Source organism: Chionomys nivalis, chromosome 10 (genome assembly GCF_950005125.1).
Source record: "Chionomys nivalis chromosome 10, mChiNiv1.1, whole genome shotgun sequence".
Taxonomy (NCBI): Eukaryota; Metazoa; Chordata; class Mammalia; order Rodentia; family Cricetidae; genus Chionomys; species Chionomys nivalis.
In genome coordinates, this window is record NC_080095.1 from 42,952,886 (window position 1) to 42,976,612 (window position 23,727).

A 23,727-nucleotide genomic window follows, 5' to 3' on the forward strand; every position below is an offset into this window, starting at 1 on the left:
ATGTGGATAGGGAACAATAAGGACTTTGAAAACTAATCGACAGAAATCATTTTGGCAAACGGCTTGGAATTACCTACTAAGATGAACTCAGAGATGCCCTAAGAACCAGCTTGCGTAAGTGTACCAGAAGATATTCAATAATGTTATCAGAGGAGAAAGTTGGAAATAATCTGACTGGCCACTAGAGGAATGACTAGGCCATAATCTCTCCCTAGAGTATAGATTGTTTGCCGGTGAACATGAATAAATAAAAGTTACAAACATTAACATAAGTAAACTTCCTGTGCAAAAAATGCCCCTCAGAGAGAAATACGGCAGAGCCCAAAGTACACAAAATAAATAATAAATACATTTAGGACATCCGTAAGGATCATGGCATGAAACCAAAAAGTCCAGCAAATGTTCAGTACTGACCACATGAATGAAATGAGAAATGATGCACGAGCTTCTGTACAGCTGTACAATGCTCTGTCCTAAGCTGTGTGATGAGCTTCTCCACAGCTGTACAATGCTCTGTCCTAAGCTATGTCATGAGGGATTGCATACTGGCCTGAATACTAAATTATGTCTCTCAATCATCCTTATATTTGGTACACTCTTTGACATACGCATTTTCACAATAAGTTCTTTAAAATAAAAGAAAATGTAAACACAAAGCTGGGAGGTGGTGATGCACGCCTTTAATTCCAGCACTCGGAAAGCAGAGGCAGGTGGATCTCTGTGAGTTTGAGGCCAGCCTGGTCTACAAGATCAGGACAACTAAAGCTGTCTTGAAAAAAAAAAAAGAAAGAAAGAAAGAAAGAAAGAAAGAAAGAAAGAAAGAAAGAAAGAAAGAAAGAGAGAAAAAAAGATTCTTGGAAGTAATAAACTAAAGAAATATGCAGAACTCTTTTTTAAGTTTATAAAATTTTATATAATAAATAGATAAAAATAAGTAAAATCTCTACTACATTCCTGAAAATTTCCTATTTGAAAGATTTTGTTTCTTCAAATTTAATACAATCATCAAAATTCCAATGGAAAATTTTGGGGAGAATAAATAAGTACACATCTTACCAGAAAAGTTAAATAAGCACATGAGAATGGCCAAGTAATACTGAGGGGTAGAAACCACTGAGGATGACTCATAGTACTAAACAGTGAGTCTGTCATAGGACTGCAATTATATACATACATACATATATATGTGTGTGTACACATATACATACACAGACACACACACAGACACGGAAAAAAGAACCAAGGCAGAAAACAGAGCACAGAACCTGGCACAGATAAACTTGGCCTCCACATCTGCAAGCTGTGAACCCAGGGATTTAGACAGCTGTGTGTGGATCAAAAGTATTCAGAAAAAGAAAAAAATTAACATCTACACTAAACATGCATGGATGTTCTTCTTATTGGTCCTAAACACTGCAATTACCTGCACAGCTCACATACACTGCATTAGGTTTTAAGTCACTACGGACCTACACTATACACAGAAGGCCGAGTGGTGGCGATGGGCGAATGCTACACCACTCTGGAGACAGAGGACGTGAGCTTCTGGGCTTACAGGCAGCCAGGCTGGGGAGTCACTACGTGAGATGAAAACCACAGCAAGGAAAAAAGGCATTTCAACTTGCTGGGAAAGAAAATATTTTTATTTAATGGATTTATTATTTAATGGATGGGACAAACAAATCTAAACTACATTAGGATGTTTTCTAACTGAATACAATTTAAGAGCAAAATCAAAAAAATATAAATAAGAAAGAAATCAGAGTAAATATTTATATAACTGGGGAGACATTCTTACAGAACTTGGTAGTAAAGGAAAAACTAATAAACAGTGAATCGACACATACAATAAACTGTGGCATACAAATAGGCAAATGCTAAAGCTGCAGGAACTGACACAGACCACAGAGGACTAACACCATAAATATCTATCTTCATCAAATTAACGGCAATATCACTGACAGCAACTCTCTCTTAGAGGAGCCCACACTCATGCTCTAAGGTATATCTTCCTTCCTTCCCATGGGCCTGGTTTTGTTTTTTGCATTCCTCATGCTTAAAGTCTACTTTAAAATATTGTTAATAAATCCCAACACTGAAAAAGCAGTACTACAAATAGCAAATAGACAGCAGATTAATACAAATAGAAGTAACACATGAAAAACTTCTAACCCATTAGTAACCTAAAACTTCAATAATGACATTTTTGTCAGAATACTAAATACTCAGTGTTACTAAAAGAAAATAAATGAGGCCCAAAACTATTGGTTATAGTGGTTAAAATGACAAAAACAAAACAAAACTTCGGAACTTAGTGACATTTGAGAACTTAGAAACATGTAGCCCTTTCAATAATTACACTTCTGTTAAATTAAGATTAAAATACAATAATTTAAAATGAGTGCCACTGTGATCTTTTTCACAATAAAATTTAAATTTGAAATATTAAAATAGCTACAAATAGGGGATTGGAGAGATGGCTCCGCAGACAAGGGCATAGGTTGCTCTTGCAGAGAAGCTGGACTTGGTTCCCAGCACCACAGGACAGCTGACAACCGTTTCTGACTCCAGTTCTTTCTGGCCTCCAAAGGCACCAGGCATGTACATGTACACAGACATACAATAAGCAAAATAATAATAATTTATCTAAAAAAATAGAAGTACAATACATCTGCACAAGGCAGTTTATGTCATTAGAAATATCTTAGAAAAAGCACTTTTACTACTTCAAATATTTGCAATTAGTGAGTAACTATCAGTGCCAAGCACTGATGTAAGAGCTGAGAATAGTCTATATGAAAAATCAAGGTCCCAAACTTTAAGAAGCTAAGGAAAATAATGGCAGTTTGTGATCACCGAAATGAGCAAAATTTTTACAGGAGTAAAATGCTTGCTCAATAAACAGATGAGGTGGCTGCATAATGGTTGAGGGAAGGGCAGGAACTAAGCCTTCTGATATGCGGGAGGCATACAGAGATGGATGCCTGGATAGATGCGACCTCTGCTACTGTACTGTCCTTACAGTACAGCCTGAAATCACTCATATTATGCTGCGTGGCTAGAAGCAGACTCCATCTGAGTGCTTAGGTTATTGGGTGGGTCTTACCTCAGTTCTACAGCTGTGATTCAGGAATGACTGGCAGTACCTACCTCACAGAATTGCTTTAAGCACCGAATCAACTTACGTACATCCTGTCCACACAGGAACTGTCTGTTAGATTCACATTAGTGGTATGCACTACTTTGTAAGATCTCAAGAAATTTTTGACAATATAGATAAATTAGATCCCTCTGTCAAAAACAGAAACCCCTGGTGGCACCAAGGAAACATGCTACAATGTAACTAAGCAACAGAGGGATACTTATAAGAATGTAAGACTGAAAAATGTTTACAACAGATTAAGTGGAAAATGCAGATTATATCAAACACAATATAAAATTTTCTTAAACTATATATACATTTTAATTATGGGCATTTTTTTCTTTCTTTTTCCTGGGACAGAATAAGACTAGGGAGGCCTGGAACACATTATCTTCCTGTCTCCACCTGCTAGGATTATAGTTATGTGCCGGCTTGTCTGGCTTCTGTATGTGTAAATTGTTGTGAGGCTGAGATTTATAAACAATGCGTAACTTTCCTTCAGTTGTGTTTCCTGTGTCTTGGTCTTTGGTGTGACCGTTATGCAGAAGCATTACTGTTGTAAGCTGTTCAGTGATGAGGCCATGAGCACTGATGATCCTCCAAACATGCTAGTTACATTCTTCTGTTCTAAGTGTAACTTGCGCTTGTCACTATCTGCTGCTTAAAAACCTTAAGCTAACAGGGACCAGAGAGCAAACATACAGCTGTGCACACACCATCCCATCTACAAGGACACAGAACACACACCATCACTTAGATCTAGAAGGCAGGCGCAGGCATACTCCTCTCTTACCTTGGACCATTGCTGTCTTTCCTCCTCGTTGAACAGTTGCCTTGTTCGGCTTTGGCTCGTTGGTCTGGGAACTCATTTGTACGCCTATCTACAACTTCTCCAGCATCAAGTGCTCTGTGTAGTCGATAGTTGACCATCTTCAGAACAATGAAAACAGCAGCTACCACGGGACAATAAACTGCTACTATAATCATGGAAGAAGGAAGGGCCTTTAAGAGAAAGGAAATATATGTTTTAGAATACTTCATATTTTACTTATTCTAGAAATCTGTACCTAAAATATTTAATGAAGTTATACACAAAACAATTAAATACTAAGTTGCAAAGGTAAAGGACTCTACTACCCAAAATAGAGGCCACTCATGCAGCTACTGAACACTTGAAATGTGGCTTAGTTAAGACTAAGTATGAAAAAGGTATAATATGTCAATTCTTAAACTGACTGCAGGTAGGAAAAGTTGAATTATACTTGGTTAAAAATTACTGGAAATAATTTCATTTGTTTTAATACTATATCTACTACAAAATTTAAAATTACCTGTGTGGCCCACACTACATTGCTACCGCAGAGTGCTGACGCAGTCTGGGGGCGGGGGAGTGGGGGAGCGGCGCTTATAATCCAAACTGAACAGCTAAGGTATTGCATAACCCTGTATATGTGAGCAGTCCCTGTTGATGTCTCTGTGAGAGATGGCTACGGCAATTAAGAGAGCCTGTTGCTCTTGCAGACATTCCCAGACCCACATGGAGGCTCACAGCCATCCATAACTCTAGCCCCAGGCCATCTGATGGCTCTGGCCTCCATGAACGCCAGGCCAGGCATGCACATAGTGCACATGCAGGCAAAACACTGATACACATAAAATAGATTCGTTTTATTTTAAAAAGAACAGAAGAACATAGAAAATAATAAGGCAATCAAGGGTTAATTGAAATAAGTCACCTATTCTGAAGACTTGGAGACCCATTCTATATAAGAATAAAATAACCTGAAACCCGAAAACCAGGGTTGCAGGCTTGGGGCCAGGCCCACTTGGAAGGCATAGCTTCAGTCACCACTGTCAAAGAGCATAAACTTATCAGGCTGAACTTATCAAGCATCCTGGATTTGTGCAGGATAACCTCATGTGTTATCATCAGATTCAACCTCAGCCACTGCCATGCAGAACCCCAAACAAGCTTAGGAAGCCCCAGACTGAAATGGTGAAACTGAAAAAGCCTTCCTTGACAAGCCGAAGCTTCACAACAGAAATGTGTGGTGTAGGTTTTGTTGAAGTGGCCTGAGAAATTAGGAAAGGAGACAAAGGCCACAGCCTCACTCCAGTTTTTGTGTTGGGATGGGAATAACAGTTGTACATTTGGCTTCTGAAATACTTGGATTAAGAAACTCTACATAGGACTGGAGAAATGGCTCAGAGGTTAAGAGCACTGGCTGCTCTTCCAGAGGTCCTGAGTTCAATTCCTAGGAACCACATGTTGTCTGGCATAAAGGTATGCATGCAGATAGTGCACTCACACATAAAATAATAAATCTTTTTTAAAAAACCACGTATTAATGTAATTGAAAAGTTAAATTGCTGAATCTAATTTAAAATATTTCTAAATAACTGGTTTAGCCTTGTGATTTTGTTTAAACACCTATTTTCTTAAATTAATATCAGATGTAGATCATTTCGTAAGATTTATCATGTAAGTACTTTAAGATGTTCAATTTATAAGTTCGATTTAAAGTAAAGAGATCTTAAGGTACAACAAGATACAAAAAGTAAACCTCTGGAAAGTGAAGGTTAAAATGTTCAGAGAAAAGGACATCTTAAGACTCTTAGTTGATTTGTATCTTTAACAAACCTAATATTCACTATAAAAACAAATGCCCCAAATAATCTTCTGAACAGAAAAGGCCACTCTCAAACAAAGACACACACGAGAGATGGAGAGGAGATATAAGCAGAGAGAGAAAAATAGAAACTGGTATAAACACAGAGAGAGACATAGGGAGGGACAGAGAGTGAGAGAAGCACAGACACAGAGACCAGTCACCCATTTGGAGAGTTTGCAAAGTTCTGGGTGGTGCTTGTTTCCTTCTGAAATTTCCGCACAAAAATAGAATCCCAGAAGGCCTGTTAGTTCAATGTCTCCATTTCCTGATAGGATATTAAGGTATGCTGAATATAAAAGATTTAGCCAAGATTACCTAACTTAACATCTTAACATTAAGGGAAGTCATATGCCCATTTCAATGTCATAGATCACATACCAATTCCATCTTCATAATCAATAAAATAGGTCAGTTCCATCCTAACCCACCACAGTCTACATTAAGGATAAAATGGTTGACTATTAACTGGACAGAAGGGAAATAACCAACATCTGTGTCAAACAAATCCAATGGAAATGTTAACAAACAAATAAAAGAGTACTTAATTTTGAATTGTCAAAGTTCAAAGCTCATCTAAATAATGTCAGTCCTCATACCCCAAATACTACTAACAACAGTGTAAATGTTCTTTAAACAAACCCATTGAAATGTGAGGGTTTAAAGACAACCAGAAAATCACTTTTCGGAAAGATACTAATCACAGAAAGACTGAAAATGAATTTTGCCTTAAGAAATTTAAGGAGAACCTTACATAGTGGCAACAGTGTCATGTCAGAAACACTCAGATTACAAAAGTGCTCATCTATCCTTCCATTCTGCGGTTCAAGTGCCTGAGTACCACCCACAGTCAGTCCCAAACCTTCCAGGGACAGAAGCAGACACCATGTAAGCTGCACTTCTCCTGAAGTGGGTCAAAGTGCAAACACAGTGTGCTGCTGAGCACTGCAGTAAACCTGCTGCACAGCCTGGACAGCTGGCCACACTAGCATACAGTCTTGGGGTTCATCCACCTTGCTACAAGTGTGATTCACTATACTGTTTTTCTAGGGCAAACACCTGAACCAAACATACACAAAATCACTGCTAAGTAGTTAGCTGAAACTTTTTCTACTTTATGGATTACACACTAGAAGGGTATTCGTGTGTGTGTGTGTGTGTGTGTGTGTGCGTGCTGGTACACACGTTCTTTTATTAAAGTCACATTCCACTTTATTTTTCAAGACAGGGTGTCTCACTGAACCTGGAGTTCACTGACAGATGGACTACTGGCCAAAGGTCTCCAGGGGTTCATTTCTCTGTGGTGGTCCTCCACTGGTGCAGTTACACTCCCAGCTTGAGCACTGGGGCTCCAAATGCAAGTCCTCAAGCTTGCAGAGCAAGCACTCTATGGACTGAGCTACCCCCTCGGCTCCCTGCTTGACTGTTGCATTATATTAGAATATACATACTATGTTTTAAAGGAAAGCGTGTTCAGAAACACTCAGAATTCCAATTTGCAACAAGTATTAAGTCCAGTGAAATTAGGCACTTTGGGAGAGAAAGTAATGGGCAAGATAATAGCTTAGCTTAATCTAATGGTTAAAGTATAACCATTATATAAAATATATAAACATTATATATATATATTACATATATATAAAGTATAATGTGTATGCATTGTTTGACATAGCAAGTTCAATACATTAAAATCTCTATTTTTAATCTTTCTGGAAAGTAACTATTGACTTCATAATAGTTCTGTTCTACAAATAATACTTCACAAAGTTCCAGTTTTTCCAAAAAGACACTTTTTATCTTCAAGTTATATAATTTTATTATGAGCGTTACCTTAAGTTAAGGTCAAAGACAAACCACAAGCAGTGGACAGCAGAGATGAAAAGGTGGCAGAGCAGCTGGCATCTACTGGTGGACAAACAAGGCCCTCATTAAATAACCATAAAGGTCACAGCTCCCAGCACACAGATAAAGGCCTGTGGCACCATGAGGGCTCCAAGCAGCTCCTCACACACCTCAGACAGTGGGTCTTAAGAGCACTGTTTCAGATGGCATGAACCTGCAAGGGACTACGTTAAGGAAGGCAAGCTAGTGGGTTTTACTTCTCCAATATGATAATCAGGTGGTTGTGTGGTCCCTGAGATTTGTCTAGTGTGTAGCGATACACAGGTATTCCAGCCAGTGCAGGTACAATCCAGTAGTGTGAGGCTAAGGGTAACAGAATGACAGGCATATCACTTACAACTGACATCAAGACTTCAAAAGAATTTTTAAGCAAGCTTTCTAACTATCCATCTTTAACGCAAGACGTCTTTTTTGCTTGCTTGCTTGCTTGCTTGGGGCTTCTAAAATCATAACTTCCTCACTATGTACGGTGCTGTTTACTAAATTTAGGTATCACAGACTAATGAGGCATTTAGAAAACCTGCGAAATAAAGATCTGTGTGTACACATACAGAGGAGAGACAAGACATATGAGATCTGTGTGTACACATACAGAGGAGAGACAAGACATATTAGGAAAGATCTGTGTGTACACATACAGAGGAGAGACAAGACATATGAGATCTGTGTGTACACATACAGAGGAGAGACAAGACATATATTAGGAAAGATCTGTGTGTACACATACAGAGGAGAGACAAGATATATAAGATCTGTGTGTACACATACAGAGGAGAGACAAGACATATGAGATCTGTGTGTACACATGCAGAGTAGAGACAAGACATATATTAGGAAAGATCTGTGTGTACACATACAGAGGAGAGACAAGATATATAAGATCTGTGTGTACACATACAGAGGAGAGACAAGACATGAGATCTGTGTGTACACATGCAGAGTAGAGACAAGACATAAATTAGGAAAGATCTGTGTGTACACATACAGAGGAGAGACAAGACATATGAGGACCTCCTTCAGAGCAGTGATAAACACGAGAAAATATTAAAGGCAAGAGGATAGGAAGGAGGAGGAGGAGACCTTGCAAAGGTAGTACAGCCAACCAATAAAAACTGCATGAGAGGTTGGAGAGAGATGGCTCAGTAGACACCCTGGTACCAGACATTTAAAATGTTAGTGTAAACTGATCAAACTTTGCACAAGTGATGTACTGTCAGCCTAAATTGATCACACTGTGTGCACTAGTGATGTACGGTCAGCATAAATTGATCACACTGTGTGCACTAGTGATGTACAGTCAGCATAAATTGGTCACACTGTGTGCACTAGTGATGTACAGTCAGCATAAATTGGTGAGACTAAAACTACTAAATTCCATACACTGCCCAATCCCTTTTTCACTCTTAAGAAAAAAGAATTCCGTGGTGGCGCACGCCTTTAATCCCAGCTCTTGGGAGGCAGAGGCAGGTGGATCTCTGTGAGTTCGAGACCAGCCTGGTCTACAAGAGCTAGTTCCAGGACAGGCTCCAAAGCCACAGAGAAACCCTGTCTCGAAAAACCAAAAAAAAAAAAAGAAAAAAAGAAAAAAAGAAAAGAAAAAAGAATCCCAGCTGCTCTTCCAGGAAACCCTGGTTTGATTCCAGGCACCAAAACTCTGTAGCTTGCTAAAAAGTGAAAATATAAATTGTCAATTTTAACCTAGAGCCAACAACTCCTCTTAAAATCATAAAACTGAAATTCTAATACAGACAGAACTGGATGACTTTTATATAAGAAATCTCAACTGAAAACCAACCCCCAGAATTGGAGAATTGGAGACTCTTCTTACATTTATTTATTTGTATGTGTGCACAGGCACATGTATCTGTGGCCTTGTATGCCACAGTGCACACACAGAGGTCAGAGGACAACTAGAAGACTGGACTCAGGTAGCCAGAATTAGCAGCGACAGCCTTTACCCACTGAGCAATCTTGCCGCATGAAAACTGTAGGCTATTTATCAGTGTAATCTATGGAAGTGAAAAATAAGACCTGCAGTGAACACAAATACAACATGAAGTGCCAGGTGTATACTCTCAAAAAGTGTATATTTTTTGTATAATTGAGAAAAAAGAAAAATTTATTCTGATTTATTTATGTGTATGTATGTGCACTATTGTTGGTTGATTTTACTCTTTGTTCTTTGGCTCTTTTGGGGGGACTACCACCCAGCTCCAATAAATACACATAGAGACTTGTTCTTACTTATGAATGCCCAGAGTTAGCTTGGCTTGTTTCTAGCCAGCTTTTCTTCATCTTACACTGTTGATGGGAAGAACAAACAGTTCAGCCTGTGAAAATGGTGTAACAATTCCTCAGAGTTAAAAACGGGACAAGATGGCTCAGCAGCTAAAGGTGCTTGCCACACAAGCCTAGTGACTTGAGTTCAATCTCCAGAAGCCATGAAAGAAGGAACCAACTCCACAACTCTATCCCGACTCCCACACGTGCACCCACACAAGCATCATGCACACGCATGCCTACACAAAATGATGAGTGCTTTCTGAGAGGTTAGAAAGGGAACTACATATCATCTAGCAAGCTTACTGCTACTCACACATCCAGAAGAACTGGAAGAGATCTCAAAGAGCTTTCTCACACATGTGTACTTAGAGCATTATTGATAGCTGGGCACAAACAACCCAAATGTCTATTGGTGGATGAACACTAACTTGTATAGTCACACAGGGTGCTCTGCAGCAAAAAGCAAAGAAATCCTGTCCTATGTCACAATACTCAGAAGCCTTGAGGACATTCTGCTAAGTGAGATAAGATAGTATCAAAATGACAGTCTTTCTTTCAGGGGGCTAGAGAGATGGCTTAGCAGTTAAGAGCACTGGCTGCTTTTCCAGAAGACCCAGTCAATTCCAAGCACCCACAAGCAGGTCACAACTATTTACAACTCCAGTTCCAGGGGATCCAGCACCCTCAAACAGACGCATGTGCAGGCAAAATACCAAAGTCCATTTAAAAAAAAAAAAAAAAGACAGTATTTCTGATGAATTCACATATACACACCAAATCCACAAAACAAGAAGCAGACTAGTAGTCATCTGAGGCTGGTAGAAGTGGTAGAGGAAAGGGTGTTAATTAAGACACATAGCTTTGATTTTGGAAGATGGGGAAATTCTGGAAATGCGCTGTGCAATATTTGATATCACTGAATGCCGTCTCTCCTTTGCCATGGAGGAGACACACCCCAAGGCCCCCAGTGAATGTCTACGTAGACAGCAGCAAACCCAAACCATATGCATGTGTGTTCATATGTGTTTTCCTACACATCCATGAGGTTTCATTAATAAATTAGGCACAGTATGAGGTTAATAGTCATCTGTTGACTCAACCTCAGCGTGTGCATTTCAAGAACTTGAGCTTTTCATGTTGAGGAAGTATCTTACACTACCCTTCAGTGTATCTGAGTCACCACTGCCATTACCCTGGAGCTTTGGGCCCTCAGTCAGGGTTTCTACTGCTGTCAAGAAACACCATGATCAAAGAAACTTGGGGAGGAAAGGGTTTATTCAGCTGTTCACCACTAAAGGAAGTCAGGACAGGAACTCAAACAGGATAGGATCCCGGAGGCAGAAGCTGATGCTTACTGGCTTGCTCAGCCTGCTTCCTTATAGAACCCAGGGCCACCAGCCCAAGGATGGCCCCACTCACAATGGGCAGGACCCTCCCCCTTCAATCACTAAGAAAATGCCTTACAGCTGGATCCTATGGCAGCATTTTCTCAGTTGAAGTTCCTTCCTTTCAGAGGACTCTAGCAGTGTCAAGGGGACACAAAACTAGACAGGGCAGGCCCATTAGGTAAAACAGAAGGTGCCTGAACAGTGTGGCATTCTTGCCACAGCGGAGCTAAAACCAAGACAAACGTAGGACTAACTGGTGAACAGAGTATACAGTGAGGGTGCATCTAAAATGATGGTGCCGTCCCAGGCAAGCAGGCACCTACACACAACAGTGCTTCATCTGAAAGGTAGGTGGATTCCTGCAGATTCCCAGCTATCATTTTCAGACAGTCGTTGACACATGGAATTGAAACTGAAGTGAAACTATGGCACTATTCACTCAAAAGATGGTTCAGATTTTTTGAAAAGATAAAAAGAAACAAAATGGTGCTTTGTTCTTTTCTTTAAATGTTGGGTGGAGGTGGGGGAATGGTGGAAGGAGATAAAGTCTCCCAAACTTGGCTGCTACAAGAGCCTGAAGACTATTCAGGCAACAGGATGGACCATGTGGAGGGGCCTGAGTCTCACTGAGCCAGTCCACTGCCATCCTCCCTCTCACCCACCCATCCACCCAGGGTCATTCAGGCAGCACCTCAGGAGCCCCTGCGAGTCCAGGCAGCCTGTGTCCTGGACATCAGTAGTGTTAACACTTGCATTCCAGGAGCTTTTCTAACTTCATGAAAAAAAAAAAAAAAGGCAGGCTGGAGAACAAATCACGATGAAGCTTGGCAAGACCTGGGGGACTGACTGCTGTCCTTCACAACTCTCTCCAAAGTGCCCCAAACCCAGAAGGCCTACCAGGGTCAACCTGGCTTCTCTCACTTCCCTGACATTCGTCTAGAGGACCGAGGAGGGGGTGATTTAAGTCAAGGGTGATGTTCCATCTCTGCCAATTTAACTATACTTCCATCACCCTGAACCAAAGAGCACAAACAAGCCACTGCAAGTTCTATGGATTTTCACCCACACTGGTTTTCTGGTTGTCACAGAAGAAGAGACTGATCAAGTGGCCCAGCACACAGTATGACTGCCTTGGCCTATGGACGGAGAGGAGTGGAACACAACGCATCCATCATACAATACTATACTTTAAGAATTCCTACATTATTTTGGGCAGAACAGGACAAATTCAACAATAACTGGTTTGGTTGCTACATAAATGAGGATACACATGACAGACAGGAAGGAAGTTGTGTCTCCCACAAGAGCCAATGGGTACTACATACAAAGTACAGAAGCCTTCGTATTCCGAGAACATCTTTTTAGATATGATGTGTCTCCCAGAAGAGCCAATGGGTACCACATACAAAGAACAGAATTCTGCCTCTGGACCCCGAGAACATCTTTTTAGATATGATGTTGCATTGGGTTCAGCCAGGACTTTTGGAACTGTGACAATCACAAACAAGAGTCTGCCACCCGCCACCAAAATACCATTATGAAGCCAAGGTGAAGAAAAGGACCCTTCAGGGGGAGGAGCACCCTGTATCTCCTCAGGCTCGAGGCCTGAGAGACCATGTTCATTCAGTTGTGAGGCTAAGTTGTACAGAAAAAAATGTGACCTCTGGGGTATTCTGAGTACATGGCAGCTACCAGTTATATCAGGTCTGTGCCCTGCAAAGTTAATGTCATACTCAGGAGAAAACGTCTTCTTATAAATGAGCATCATCGTTGGGCCTGCATCTCATTCCATCACCAACAGATGCCAATTTGACTACTGAAGAGGAAAACTCACTGTGTAGAGAGATAACTGTTAGTCTGATTCTTGTAGAGGTCTTTTTTTATTGATTTGTTTTAATAGATAAATGATTTGCCAAGATTTCAATGACACACCAAGTGGAAACCAGAGGATATTGATTATTAGTATGATGGAGTATTTTTCTTTATGTACTAAATTGTACTGCATATAAAGAAGTATGGTCCTTTTTACAGTTTAGAAAAGGAAGGGGTGGGGAGGAAGGCTCTGGGTCCAAGTGAGAGTCCCTGCTTGGGTATTTAAGGTGAAGAGGCATCGAGGAAGGCACGTGGCATCAACTTCTGGCCTTCACACATACAGACACCAGAGAGAGTCAGACAGACAGGGGGAGGGGAAGCAGACAGATGACTATTTCGTTGTGTCTTCTCTTCAGTGAAGAAAGGAGAAAAGAAATGCCTAGGACCAAGCAGCGAGAGAGAGGCACTCCCAACCCAGTTCAGTTCTCCTTGACTCTGGAAGCTTATTTTTAACATAAGACACAGCGAGACTTCATCCGGGAGTAGAAGGCTGAAGCTATGCACACTTTGAGACATTTTGACAGGACTCTTGAAGAAGCCACTGGGATCACAGACACGCTCAAGAGTAGACAGAATTAGTAGTCATGAGACAACCTTGCACTCCATTTCCAAGCGAGTGATCCTCCATCAAACCAGCACTCTGCATGGCAACAATCAGCTTGGACGACAGCCACCTCCCTCGGCACGCTTACCGCCCATGCTTTGTTTTGGGCTCAGGACTGTCCCTGTCTTGTCTTGCACTGCAGCGGGGCCTCCTCGGGGCACTTCAGGCACGCTCCACACAATGAAGTGACTCCAACACCTCTTTGGCAATTATGTTAGAGTGATAACTAAGGTCTGAGCTGTTACGTGTGATGTGCACTTCTTTTTTCTTTTCTTTCCTTTTTCTTTTTTTTAGCATTTCTAAGTGCTTTATGTAGGAGCAACTCATTTAACTTGGCCTCACTTCATGAGGTGGGCTCTATTGGTCTCCTATTTTACAGACAGAAAAGCTGAGGTACATAAAAGTCAGCTACTTGGTCCCAGACAGGGACATTAATAATTTGGCTCTAGAGTTGGGAGTAAAGCATTCTTTACAAAAACACTTTTAAAGCATTTTAAAACATCTAACTGACAAGTAATGTCTGTCTGTCTTTGTGGGTCATAGTGTAATGTTTAGATACTACTACATGCTATTTACTGATAGGCTCAAGAAACGGCTATTCAGCATCTCAAACACATCACTTCCTTGTAAAGAAAGCTCAACATCCTCCCCTCTAGCTAATTTCCATAGCATGTACAATCCAGTTAACCACGGGCAGCCTCGGCACACAGAGGCTCATTCCTCTACGGACCCCCCCTTATTCCTCCTATCTGGCTGTGACTTTGAGCTCATCAGTAAATGTTATGTATGTGTAACACCAACAAGTGACTCCCAGTGTGCAGATGACCTGCTGTAGCCCCCACTCTGCTGGAGAAAACAAGAATCCCACAGGCAGATATGCGCAAACAAGTGTAAGGTGTTACCATGAAGCTCTACAGCCAACGAAACTTGAATTTTATATAAGCTTCATGTCACAAAAAGCACTTCTGATTCTTTTCAACCATGAAATAAGATTAAAACTAACCAGGCATGGTGACATCTGGGAGGCTGAAGCAGGAAGACCAACCGCCAATAGTTCAAAGCCAACCTGAACTACATAGACATGGTGAACCCCAGGTAGCCTGGTTTATTTTCTTTCCTCACTAATCGAGACCTGAAGCAAAGCTGCCAGCATCTCCCTCAGATCCCTCATCTGCCAAGCGAAAACCCAGAACCACCATAACAGCAGCCTCATCCAGCTGCAAAGCAAGGCAGTTGTCAGGTACTGCCCTCCATGATGTATGCAAACCCCTGCAGGCAGGGCGCCGTGACTCTCAGGTGACAGCACAGCTCTGAAGAGCTTACCTTAGTTATTCTCTGAGTGGAGGATTTTAAGCAATTTTCTCAGGATAATACTAAAATGTTTTCTGACAGAAGCACACAGCATACCTACAAGAAGCTGAAATCATGAACATGTCTCTGTTTTGGTGTCTTCCCTTTCAATGGAAAAATTTATCAACACATGCTAGAAAACACTGCCTTGGTGTTCTTAAGTATAACTGGCTTCACAGAGTCACTAAGGCCCGAAAGCCCTATGTCACGACTTAACCATTTTTAAACAGACACTAGCCAAGGGCTAGAGACAATACAATAAAAGAAAATATAAAAATAGATAAAAACAAGAAGACCAAGCCTTAGCTCTCTAAAAAATAAGGTATAAGAGATTTATAAAGTTAAAAATTAAAAAACATTTGTCAGCTTTTCAAAATAAATATTCCAAAGTCCCTTAAATTAGATGATTTTCTTGAACTGTTTAGCTAAACTTGTAAACTGATAAATGTAACTGGCGTGTCCTTGAGTCTGCACTTTACTGTCCTGTGTCTGCTACAAGAAAGAAGAGATGCATTATATTATAAGAAGCAATGCATTATAATGTAGTATCTGCTATAAGAAAGAAGAGATGAATAGTTTTCCTTCCAAACTCAAAATACAAGCTCAACCCAGACTATTTCTTTAAGTCCAAAGACTCACAACATCACTGAAATATCTGAAAAGAAAAATTAATTTTTTTTCTTGACTTTAAAGTTCTGTCTGTTCCGCCAATCTCTTGTAGAAAGGGAAATAAAAGTTAAATATTCACCAAGCCTGGCCTGTAAATGCTAGCTACTGAAAAGGCTTGAAGCAGGAGGATTACAAGGGCTGCCTAGACTACAGTCATGGTCATGGCCAGCTCAAACAACCTTTTCTCAAAGTCAAAAGAGAACTGGGAATGCAGTGCACTGGTCGGGTTTGCCTAGCACACACATGCCAAGTAACAGCACCGTCAGGAAATCCTAATGGCATGAGAGCAGTGTCCTTTAGGTCTGTCAGAATTTCAGTCAGACCTATAGCTATTTCCACCAGGTACAAGTGACTAACTGGGAAAAGAATGACCGTTCTGTGTAAGTACACACGTAAGTAGGCACTCAGCCCTGTGTTCCAGGACAGTATGCTCTACCTCCTGTGCACTTGGAGCTATGGGGGAGGGGGGGTCGGGTATACGCCACCTACTATGTGCAAAGATCACTTCTGGCTTATTCACAAGAAAGGCAGACAGAAACAAGAAGCCTGCAATGTGTGGAACTGCGTTTTATAGCTAGACCACCCCCAGCTAGTGGTTAAGGGAATGTCGGGAAAAGGAAGAGAGCTCAGTAATTAAATAGTGCCTAAGAACTCACAAAACACCTGCTCATCATGATGAGAGAGGACTTAGAAAGATGAATGTTTTCAATAGCCTTCCAATTGTCACATACATGCTGCCCCCAAAGGACTTAGAAAAGGCCCTGAGAGCAGCGGCTATGACTCTGAGGATCCGATTCTCTTGCCGAGCTCTCCTCTGGGGGTTGAGGTGAAGCATTCTAGTTAGATGTTTTCTTCCAAAGACGATGCTACACAGAAAAGGAGTAACACTGGCCCAGTGCTGAGGTTCAAGCACACTTTTCCGTAAGGGAAAATATTCTGTAAGTCCATCTACACAATAGGTCAGGTTAATTCCAAAGGCCTGGCTAGGAAATTGTAACAAAGTCAGAATATATTTTCCCTAAAGGCAACAAATTCACAAGTAGTTTCAAGTCTGGATTTTTTTTCTATAATACAAATAGAATTATTAAGAGTACTAGCTACTATCTTAGAGTTGCACTCCATACTTATGACACTCCATAAAATATTTATATTTTCAGCTGCAGGTGAACACATTCTTAGGGAAACAACGGTCGGAATGTATGCCCATCCACGGGACTAACTAATGCAGCACACTCTGTTCATCACCAGCAGGTACTCATCGCTCTGGGAAAGTCCGTCATATACTGATGGACTAGAATAATCTTACATGCTTTATAGGAATGTTCCTATACTTCTTAAAAGTTCCCAAGGGAGCTTTGAGGGAATCTGGGTTTATAAACTTTGGTGAGCAAGGTCTTCACATTTAATTGCTTTATAAACTACGTTTAGACATATTTTTCCTTTTGGTTCTTTAAACAATCTTGCTCAGTTCGTTCATCTCAGTCTTTACCACAGCACTGGGTAGATCTTAAGACGCTGTTCTGCATTACCTGCATAAACTTACTGATCAACTGCTCAAGTCAAGTCATGTTGCCAACACCCAAAGGAAAATGGGAGAGAAAACATTAACTGGGCATGTGGCAAATATGCGAGAGCATCTATCTACCTATGATAAACAAAAGACAGGGCTGCTTTCCTTGCAGAGGAACATTTCTCCACATGCATGAATTCTACATCTGTGGGTTTAACCAACAGCAAAATAAAGATATTCCTGGGTAAAAATTCCAGAACTAGAGAGGTGGCTTGGCTGTTGAGAGTACTCATTGTGGCCGAGCGGTGGTGGCGCACGCCTTTAATCCCAGCACTTGGGAGGCAGAAGCAGGCAGATCTCTGTGAGTTCAAGACCAGCCTGGTCTACAAGAGCTAGTTCCAGGACAGGCTCCAAAACCACAGAGAAATCCTGTCTCGAAAAAAAAAAGAGTACTCACTGCTCTTGATAAGGAGCCAGGTTCGGTTCCAGCACCCACAGGGTGGCTCACAATCATCCATAAGCCCAGTTTTAGGGAATCTGCTACCCTCTTCTGATCTCTGAGAACACCAGGCACTCACAGGGTGCACAAACATACAGGCAAGCAAAACACTCATACACTTAGAACAAAATAACCTAAGAAAAAAGTTCTAGTTGCCCTGAACATGAACAAGCTTCTTCTTGCCATAACTATAAACAATAGCCTAACAACTATAAACAACAGTCTAACAACTACTGACAACACGTATGCTGTACTGGGTGCTGCATGTAATGCAGACTTAAGCATACAGTTGCTTCACATAGGGAACTGTGCATTCTGGGGTTTGGCATGGGAAGGTCCTGGAAGCAATTCCACTAGAATACCAAGAGAAAACTGGCTCATATGGATGAGAAGGGAAATTCTGCAAAACGAGCAAAGTACAGGGCAGAGAGTGGGATGATTTCCACAGCACAGCTTCTCCCATTACCAAAACCATCTTTAAATTATTACAGAGAACAAAGGGGAATCAACAACTTTCAATAATTCCAAAGGGTCTCCACAAACAATTCCTATCTAAAAGCATTTGTCAAAGATAGATAGCACACTGTGGGATTTTTCAAGATTGACTATAACCAAGAAACCTGTAAATGCAACATGCCCAGCAACCTAAACTTGGTAATGGAATCAATGGACCTTCCCCAAACTACTCCATCCTCTGTATTGAAATGCTCTCTGATATGACAGCCAGGAAGGAAGCCTGAGCAAACCTAAGTAACTACAAGTAACTGAGACATCTGGGAATTACAACTGTTTGAGCAAATAAAACCACAGAAGTAAAAGTATTCATTCATCCAAGAGAATCTGCAAAACACGCATCCTTTACATTATTCAGAGGATGTTGGGGACTGTGGACCCCCAGAGACCCTGAATTTCCTGTAAACAACTTGTTTTCCTGTGTTTGCAGCTGCTCTGAGCACGAAACAGGGGAGTGCTTTCTGGTGGGCTTGCAGCTGAGAGTTAGGGTGTGGCCATTAGTCAAGGAGACCCTATATAAGCTGCCCTGGAACACAATAAAGATGGCATTCTTGATTCGAGGGGGCATTCTTGGTGTTCTTGTTTCAGGGATGGTGTGTGTGTGTGTGTGTGTGTGTGTTTCAATCTCCTCGCGAACCATACCATAGAGCAGGCGGCGCCCTACAAGAGGATATCATTTAGAGACTACACTCAACCACAATCCCCAACTCAGATCTGAGAGAATTATTATGTGAAAAGTAACTTGTGAGATCTCCATACTGTTTGATTTATATGTGGTTTTCCAAGTAAACCTAACCACTCTGGAAAGAATGTGGGATGTTCTACACTAAGAATTCTCTTGACTACTATCTCCTTTGATAAATCCGTGACATTATGACACAGCCATCACTTCCACAAAAGTTTAATCAGTCTAAGTAAATCCATGGGTAAATCACGGCTGAATTTCCATATGCAAATAAAGGGACCAGGAGCTATCTCACAGTCTAACTTCAACACCTTCACACTTGTTGCTGATGTATTCAGAGTAAGGGAAGTTAAACATTTATTAATGATCCGTCAACATAACATCAGTGCTACAGAATGGCAGGTAGGTTCTTTACTTACCATACCTTTAAAAAATGCCATTTGTGTTCGACAGAATTACCTTATACACATAATATAATGAGACCCTGCTTTCCCACAGAAGTATAACTGTTCTTATAGATAGTACACTATGCAATCAGGAAAATGTCACAACGTAATAGCTCAACTTAGGGCTTCAAATTATGATAAATTTTTATAGTCACATCAAAAAATCAAAACTGTCAAACAGAAAAATTATAAATCTTAATACACAAAGATTAGAGTATCGAGTCATTTCATTATATTCGTTTCATTAAAATTCAGTAAAGTGGACTGTAAGTTAAAGTCCTAATATAAAATAAAAACCAGTAAGATTCATAAATGAGAAGTACATAGCACTCCTAAGACTCTGACCATAACCCACACATCTTTATAGCACAGCTGCCCTAAACTCACTCACTCTGTCTGCAACAGAGTGGTTACCCCATAATCCAGGTCTACTTTTTAAGAGAAAGAACTAAAACTGGGTAATGTAATGTTCATTTAAAGTGAATTATCTACCCCCCCCCCAGGGGGTACAAAGCATGGCCCAGTTTTAGTACTTTCTCTTCAAATGTAATTCCCTCATCACCAGAATTTCCATTAGAGCCCCTTGGACATACCCCGTGCATTACAGCTTTACCCACTGACTGGCTCACCAGTTACCCCTGGGCACACATTAGTCTCAAGCACTTTTCTAAGGAATGCTTATACAGTAATAAATATGAACTGTTCTCCCCGGGCGCCCTCAGGACGACTAATCTGGTTCCTTATCTCACGCTAATCCTTTGAAGAAAGTAGTTATTATCTTCAATTTTACAGATAACAAACTCAGACTATAAAATCATCTGCCCATAGCTAGTAAAAAGATAGAAACAGGATTATATCCTGTCTGTCCCTAACGTCTGAGACATTTTGCTTTTTTAATTATATTTATTTACTTACACCGCTCACATGGAGGCTACAGGACAACTTGTGAGTCTGTTCTCTTGCTCCACCTCGTGGGTCCCAGGAATCAAGCTGAGGTTATTGGGCTTGGCAGCCAGTGTCTATCCACTGAGCCATCTCTCTATCATGGTCTGAGTTTTTTAATCACCAACTAGATGGTCTAGACCAAGGCAAGGTTTCTCAACTCATCCCCCAGCCCCAATAAAGCCCTCCAAAAAAAAAAAAAAACTTTTAGATATTTTCTTCTGCCAATCATGTTGGCCCCTTGAAATTTTAATACCACGGATATGCTTAATATCTGTATATACTGGGTGTACACCTCTCTGTACTTTATATTTTAAAAAACAAGGTCTATGTCACATACACTCAAGAACTAATTGTTGATCTCTTGGTGGCTGTCTCTGGGAATGTATGCTCTGAGATGGCTTCTCAGGTCTAGCACTACTGACATTTTAGTTCAAACAACTCTGGTGTGGGGTGCTATCCTGGGTATCATGGGATGTTGAAACTATCCTCAGCCGGTATCCAGCAGAAGCCCATGACACTGCCCAAGACAAAATCATGTTAAAATTTTCCCCAAAAGCCCCTATCCTTGAAACATGCAGCCAGGTGTAAGGACTGCCAATTCTGAGCTTGTCCTTAACAAACACAATGAACAGGACACACACACTGCACATGCATCTCCACAGTTAGGATGAACCAGCAGACATAATGGCAGCAGTGGGGGCAAGGCGGTCGTAACTAGTTTAAACCCAGCAGGGAAAGAACCCTACATTAGACCAGTAACTGAAAAGACATTAAAGTTTAATAGCTCCATTTACCAAGTGTCACAGAACAAGGCTAACCCCCCACCCCAAATGATCAGTGAGACAAATGATCTCACTGTAAGTATATGAGGCCATAACTAAATCCCAGGAGAGCAGTGCATTCTACAAATGGACTTGCACAGTATCCATATAATACGCTAGTCAAGAAGCAAAGCCAGAACACACAGATGGTGACGGAAATGACAGCTCTGAGAGTTCTAGATTCAGAACACACACTGAGAACACCTAGGGGGCACTTAGAGCATCACAAATCAGTCAGAGGTCGGCTTTCAGAAGCAGATTTATAAGAAGCATCCCGCATGGTTACATGTAACAGAAGCATCCCGCATGGTTACATGTAACAGAAGCATCCCGCATGGTTACATGTAACAGAAGCATCCCGCATGGTTACATGTAACAGAAGCATCCCGCATGGTTACATGTAACAGAAGCATCCCGCATAGTTACATGTAACAGAAGGACTGAAAGTGACTGTGACTGGAGCCCTGATGTCGAAAGGAAATAAATGGCGGAGGCGGTCTGAAATCCTGCGCAGGTGCCTCACTCCCAGCAGCCTGTATCTCCGTTTCTAAACGTGAGTGAGTGAAGTTCCTCCACTCACAGACTAGGCTGAGGGTTACATCAGAAAACTTGAAAGGAGGTGATGTATGGGTACACAACAGCATAATAAATATTTGATGCTTTTAATAAAGTTAACACTCCATAGTGACAAAATGAAGACCAACAAACAGATCTCTGACCACATATGGTTTAGATACTGCAGAGGCGCTTAAAAATAGATGCCATCGCTAACATTTGTGGACTGAATACGGGTGTATTAGTCTGATGACTGAGCAGAAGTGAATGGAAAATTGATGAATGATTCTGTAACACAGTAAAGAATTAATGTTCAAACAAAAACACTAGAATTTCCATTAAAATACAAGAATTCCTTGCAGTAAGGGACAGGACAAAACTGTCCACATTTCCAATGGTATTAATACGTAAAATTAATATTATTGTGTAAAGCAATTATAGTAAGAAAACAGGATAACCAAAGAAGAGAAAACTGGGGCTAATGAGATGGCTCAGCAGGTAATGGTGCTTGCCACCAAGCCTGACAACCTACATTATCTGTAAAATCAAGTAAAGATGGAAGAAAAGCACTGGGAGACAGAGGCAAGCAGAACTGAGTTCTAAACCAGCCTGAACTACATAGTGAGACTCTATATCAAACAGGAAGGAAAAGAGAGTGGGAATGAGAGAGAGAAGAGGGGAGGGAAAGAATCAACTCCACAACAAAGTTGACTTCTGACTTCCACATGTGCCTGTCATATGCACACACACAAAGAGTAACAAGAGTGTATACTGCAGCAAGACTCAAAGTTCTTCAGTTATTTCTTTGGGATGGAAAAAGAGCTAAATTAAAGGAGAACTAAGCAGGAAACACACACAAGTAACAGGCTAAGACCTCCTAGGATAAACCTAGTTGCATCAGACCTCAATCACAAAAAGGCTTTCACTGCTGGTGTACTTAGGTAGTTTTGGAGTTTTTCAAGACACATGCCCAGAATTGTCCCCCAGATACTAATGCATTGAAGTGGAGCAAAACAGAACCTCAGACAAATTAATTCCTAGTTACAAATTATTTTTCATTATTTTATTTTAAAGAAAGGTAACGACTGCTCCATGCTATGAATAATTGTGTAGAAGACCATGCCTTGCTCCTCAGGCCAACAATCCTCAGGCAGAATATCATAATAAACTACAAAGTCAAAACAACAGCCGTAGCAACATCAAAGTTCCCTAATACTCTTCTAAGGCAAAAGAATAATTCCCTAATTTAAAAGGAAACAGAACAAAGAGTGGTCTGCCTTCTCCCAAGGCTAACCTCACTCTAACTGTGCTGTGGTACAGATTTTATCTCCTGGAAAAGAGAACCGAGAGGCTCACAGGAAGTTGCAACCAAGGATGGAGAGTTCTAAACATCACATGAGGAGTTCCACTCCTTCTCCCCAATAAACAGCCAGGGAAACAGGCAGGTATAATTAGCTGAAGGTCACAGGTCAGTGCCTGGAGTAAAGAGAGGGGTTGGGCTGTGTGATTTTACCTAGATGTGTCTAAGGAAGAAACGCAAAGGAGACACAGATCCTGAGTGACACTGACAAAGCCTAAGTGACATTCGACAGTAAGAGAGAAAGATCACGAAATCAAAGGCAAAGGAGGAGAAATCTACAAAGGGAGAGAATTATGTTATTATAAATGAGAATTCTGCAAACTAACTTTGGACAATAAAATACAACTGAGGCTTGCAGGAGCAATAGAGACTGAGGGGAGGGGAGCGACACAATGAAGCAAACCTGTGAAGCAGAATAATTCATTCGGCCTTGACTTTTAAAATGTCAACTGGGAAAGTGGGCTAAAGAGATGGCTCAGCAGTTAGGAGCACTGATTGATGCTCTTGTGGAGGA

At 40.9% G+C, this 23,727-nt stretch overlaps 1 protein-coding gene across 5 annotated transcripts in view; it reads right to left on the reverse strand.

The window, feature by feature from the left end:
• Positions 1 to 23,727, reverse strand: part of Pcnx1 (pecanex 1) — a 141,058-nt gene that overhangs the window by 107,325 nt on the left and 10,006 nt on the right. For all 5 annotated transcript variants that reach the window (XM_057782090.1, XM_057782089.1, XM_057782087.1 and 2 more), the window contains exon 2: positions 3,936 to 4,144. In XM_057782090.1, coding sequence (XP_057638073.1) covers positions 3,936 to 4,144 — 209 coding nt within the window. The remainder of the gene's footprint in view (positions 1 to 3,935; positions 4,145 to 23,727) is intronic.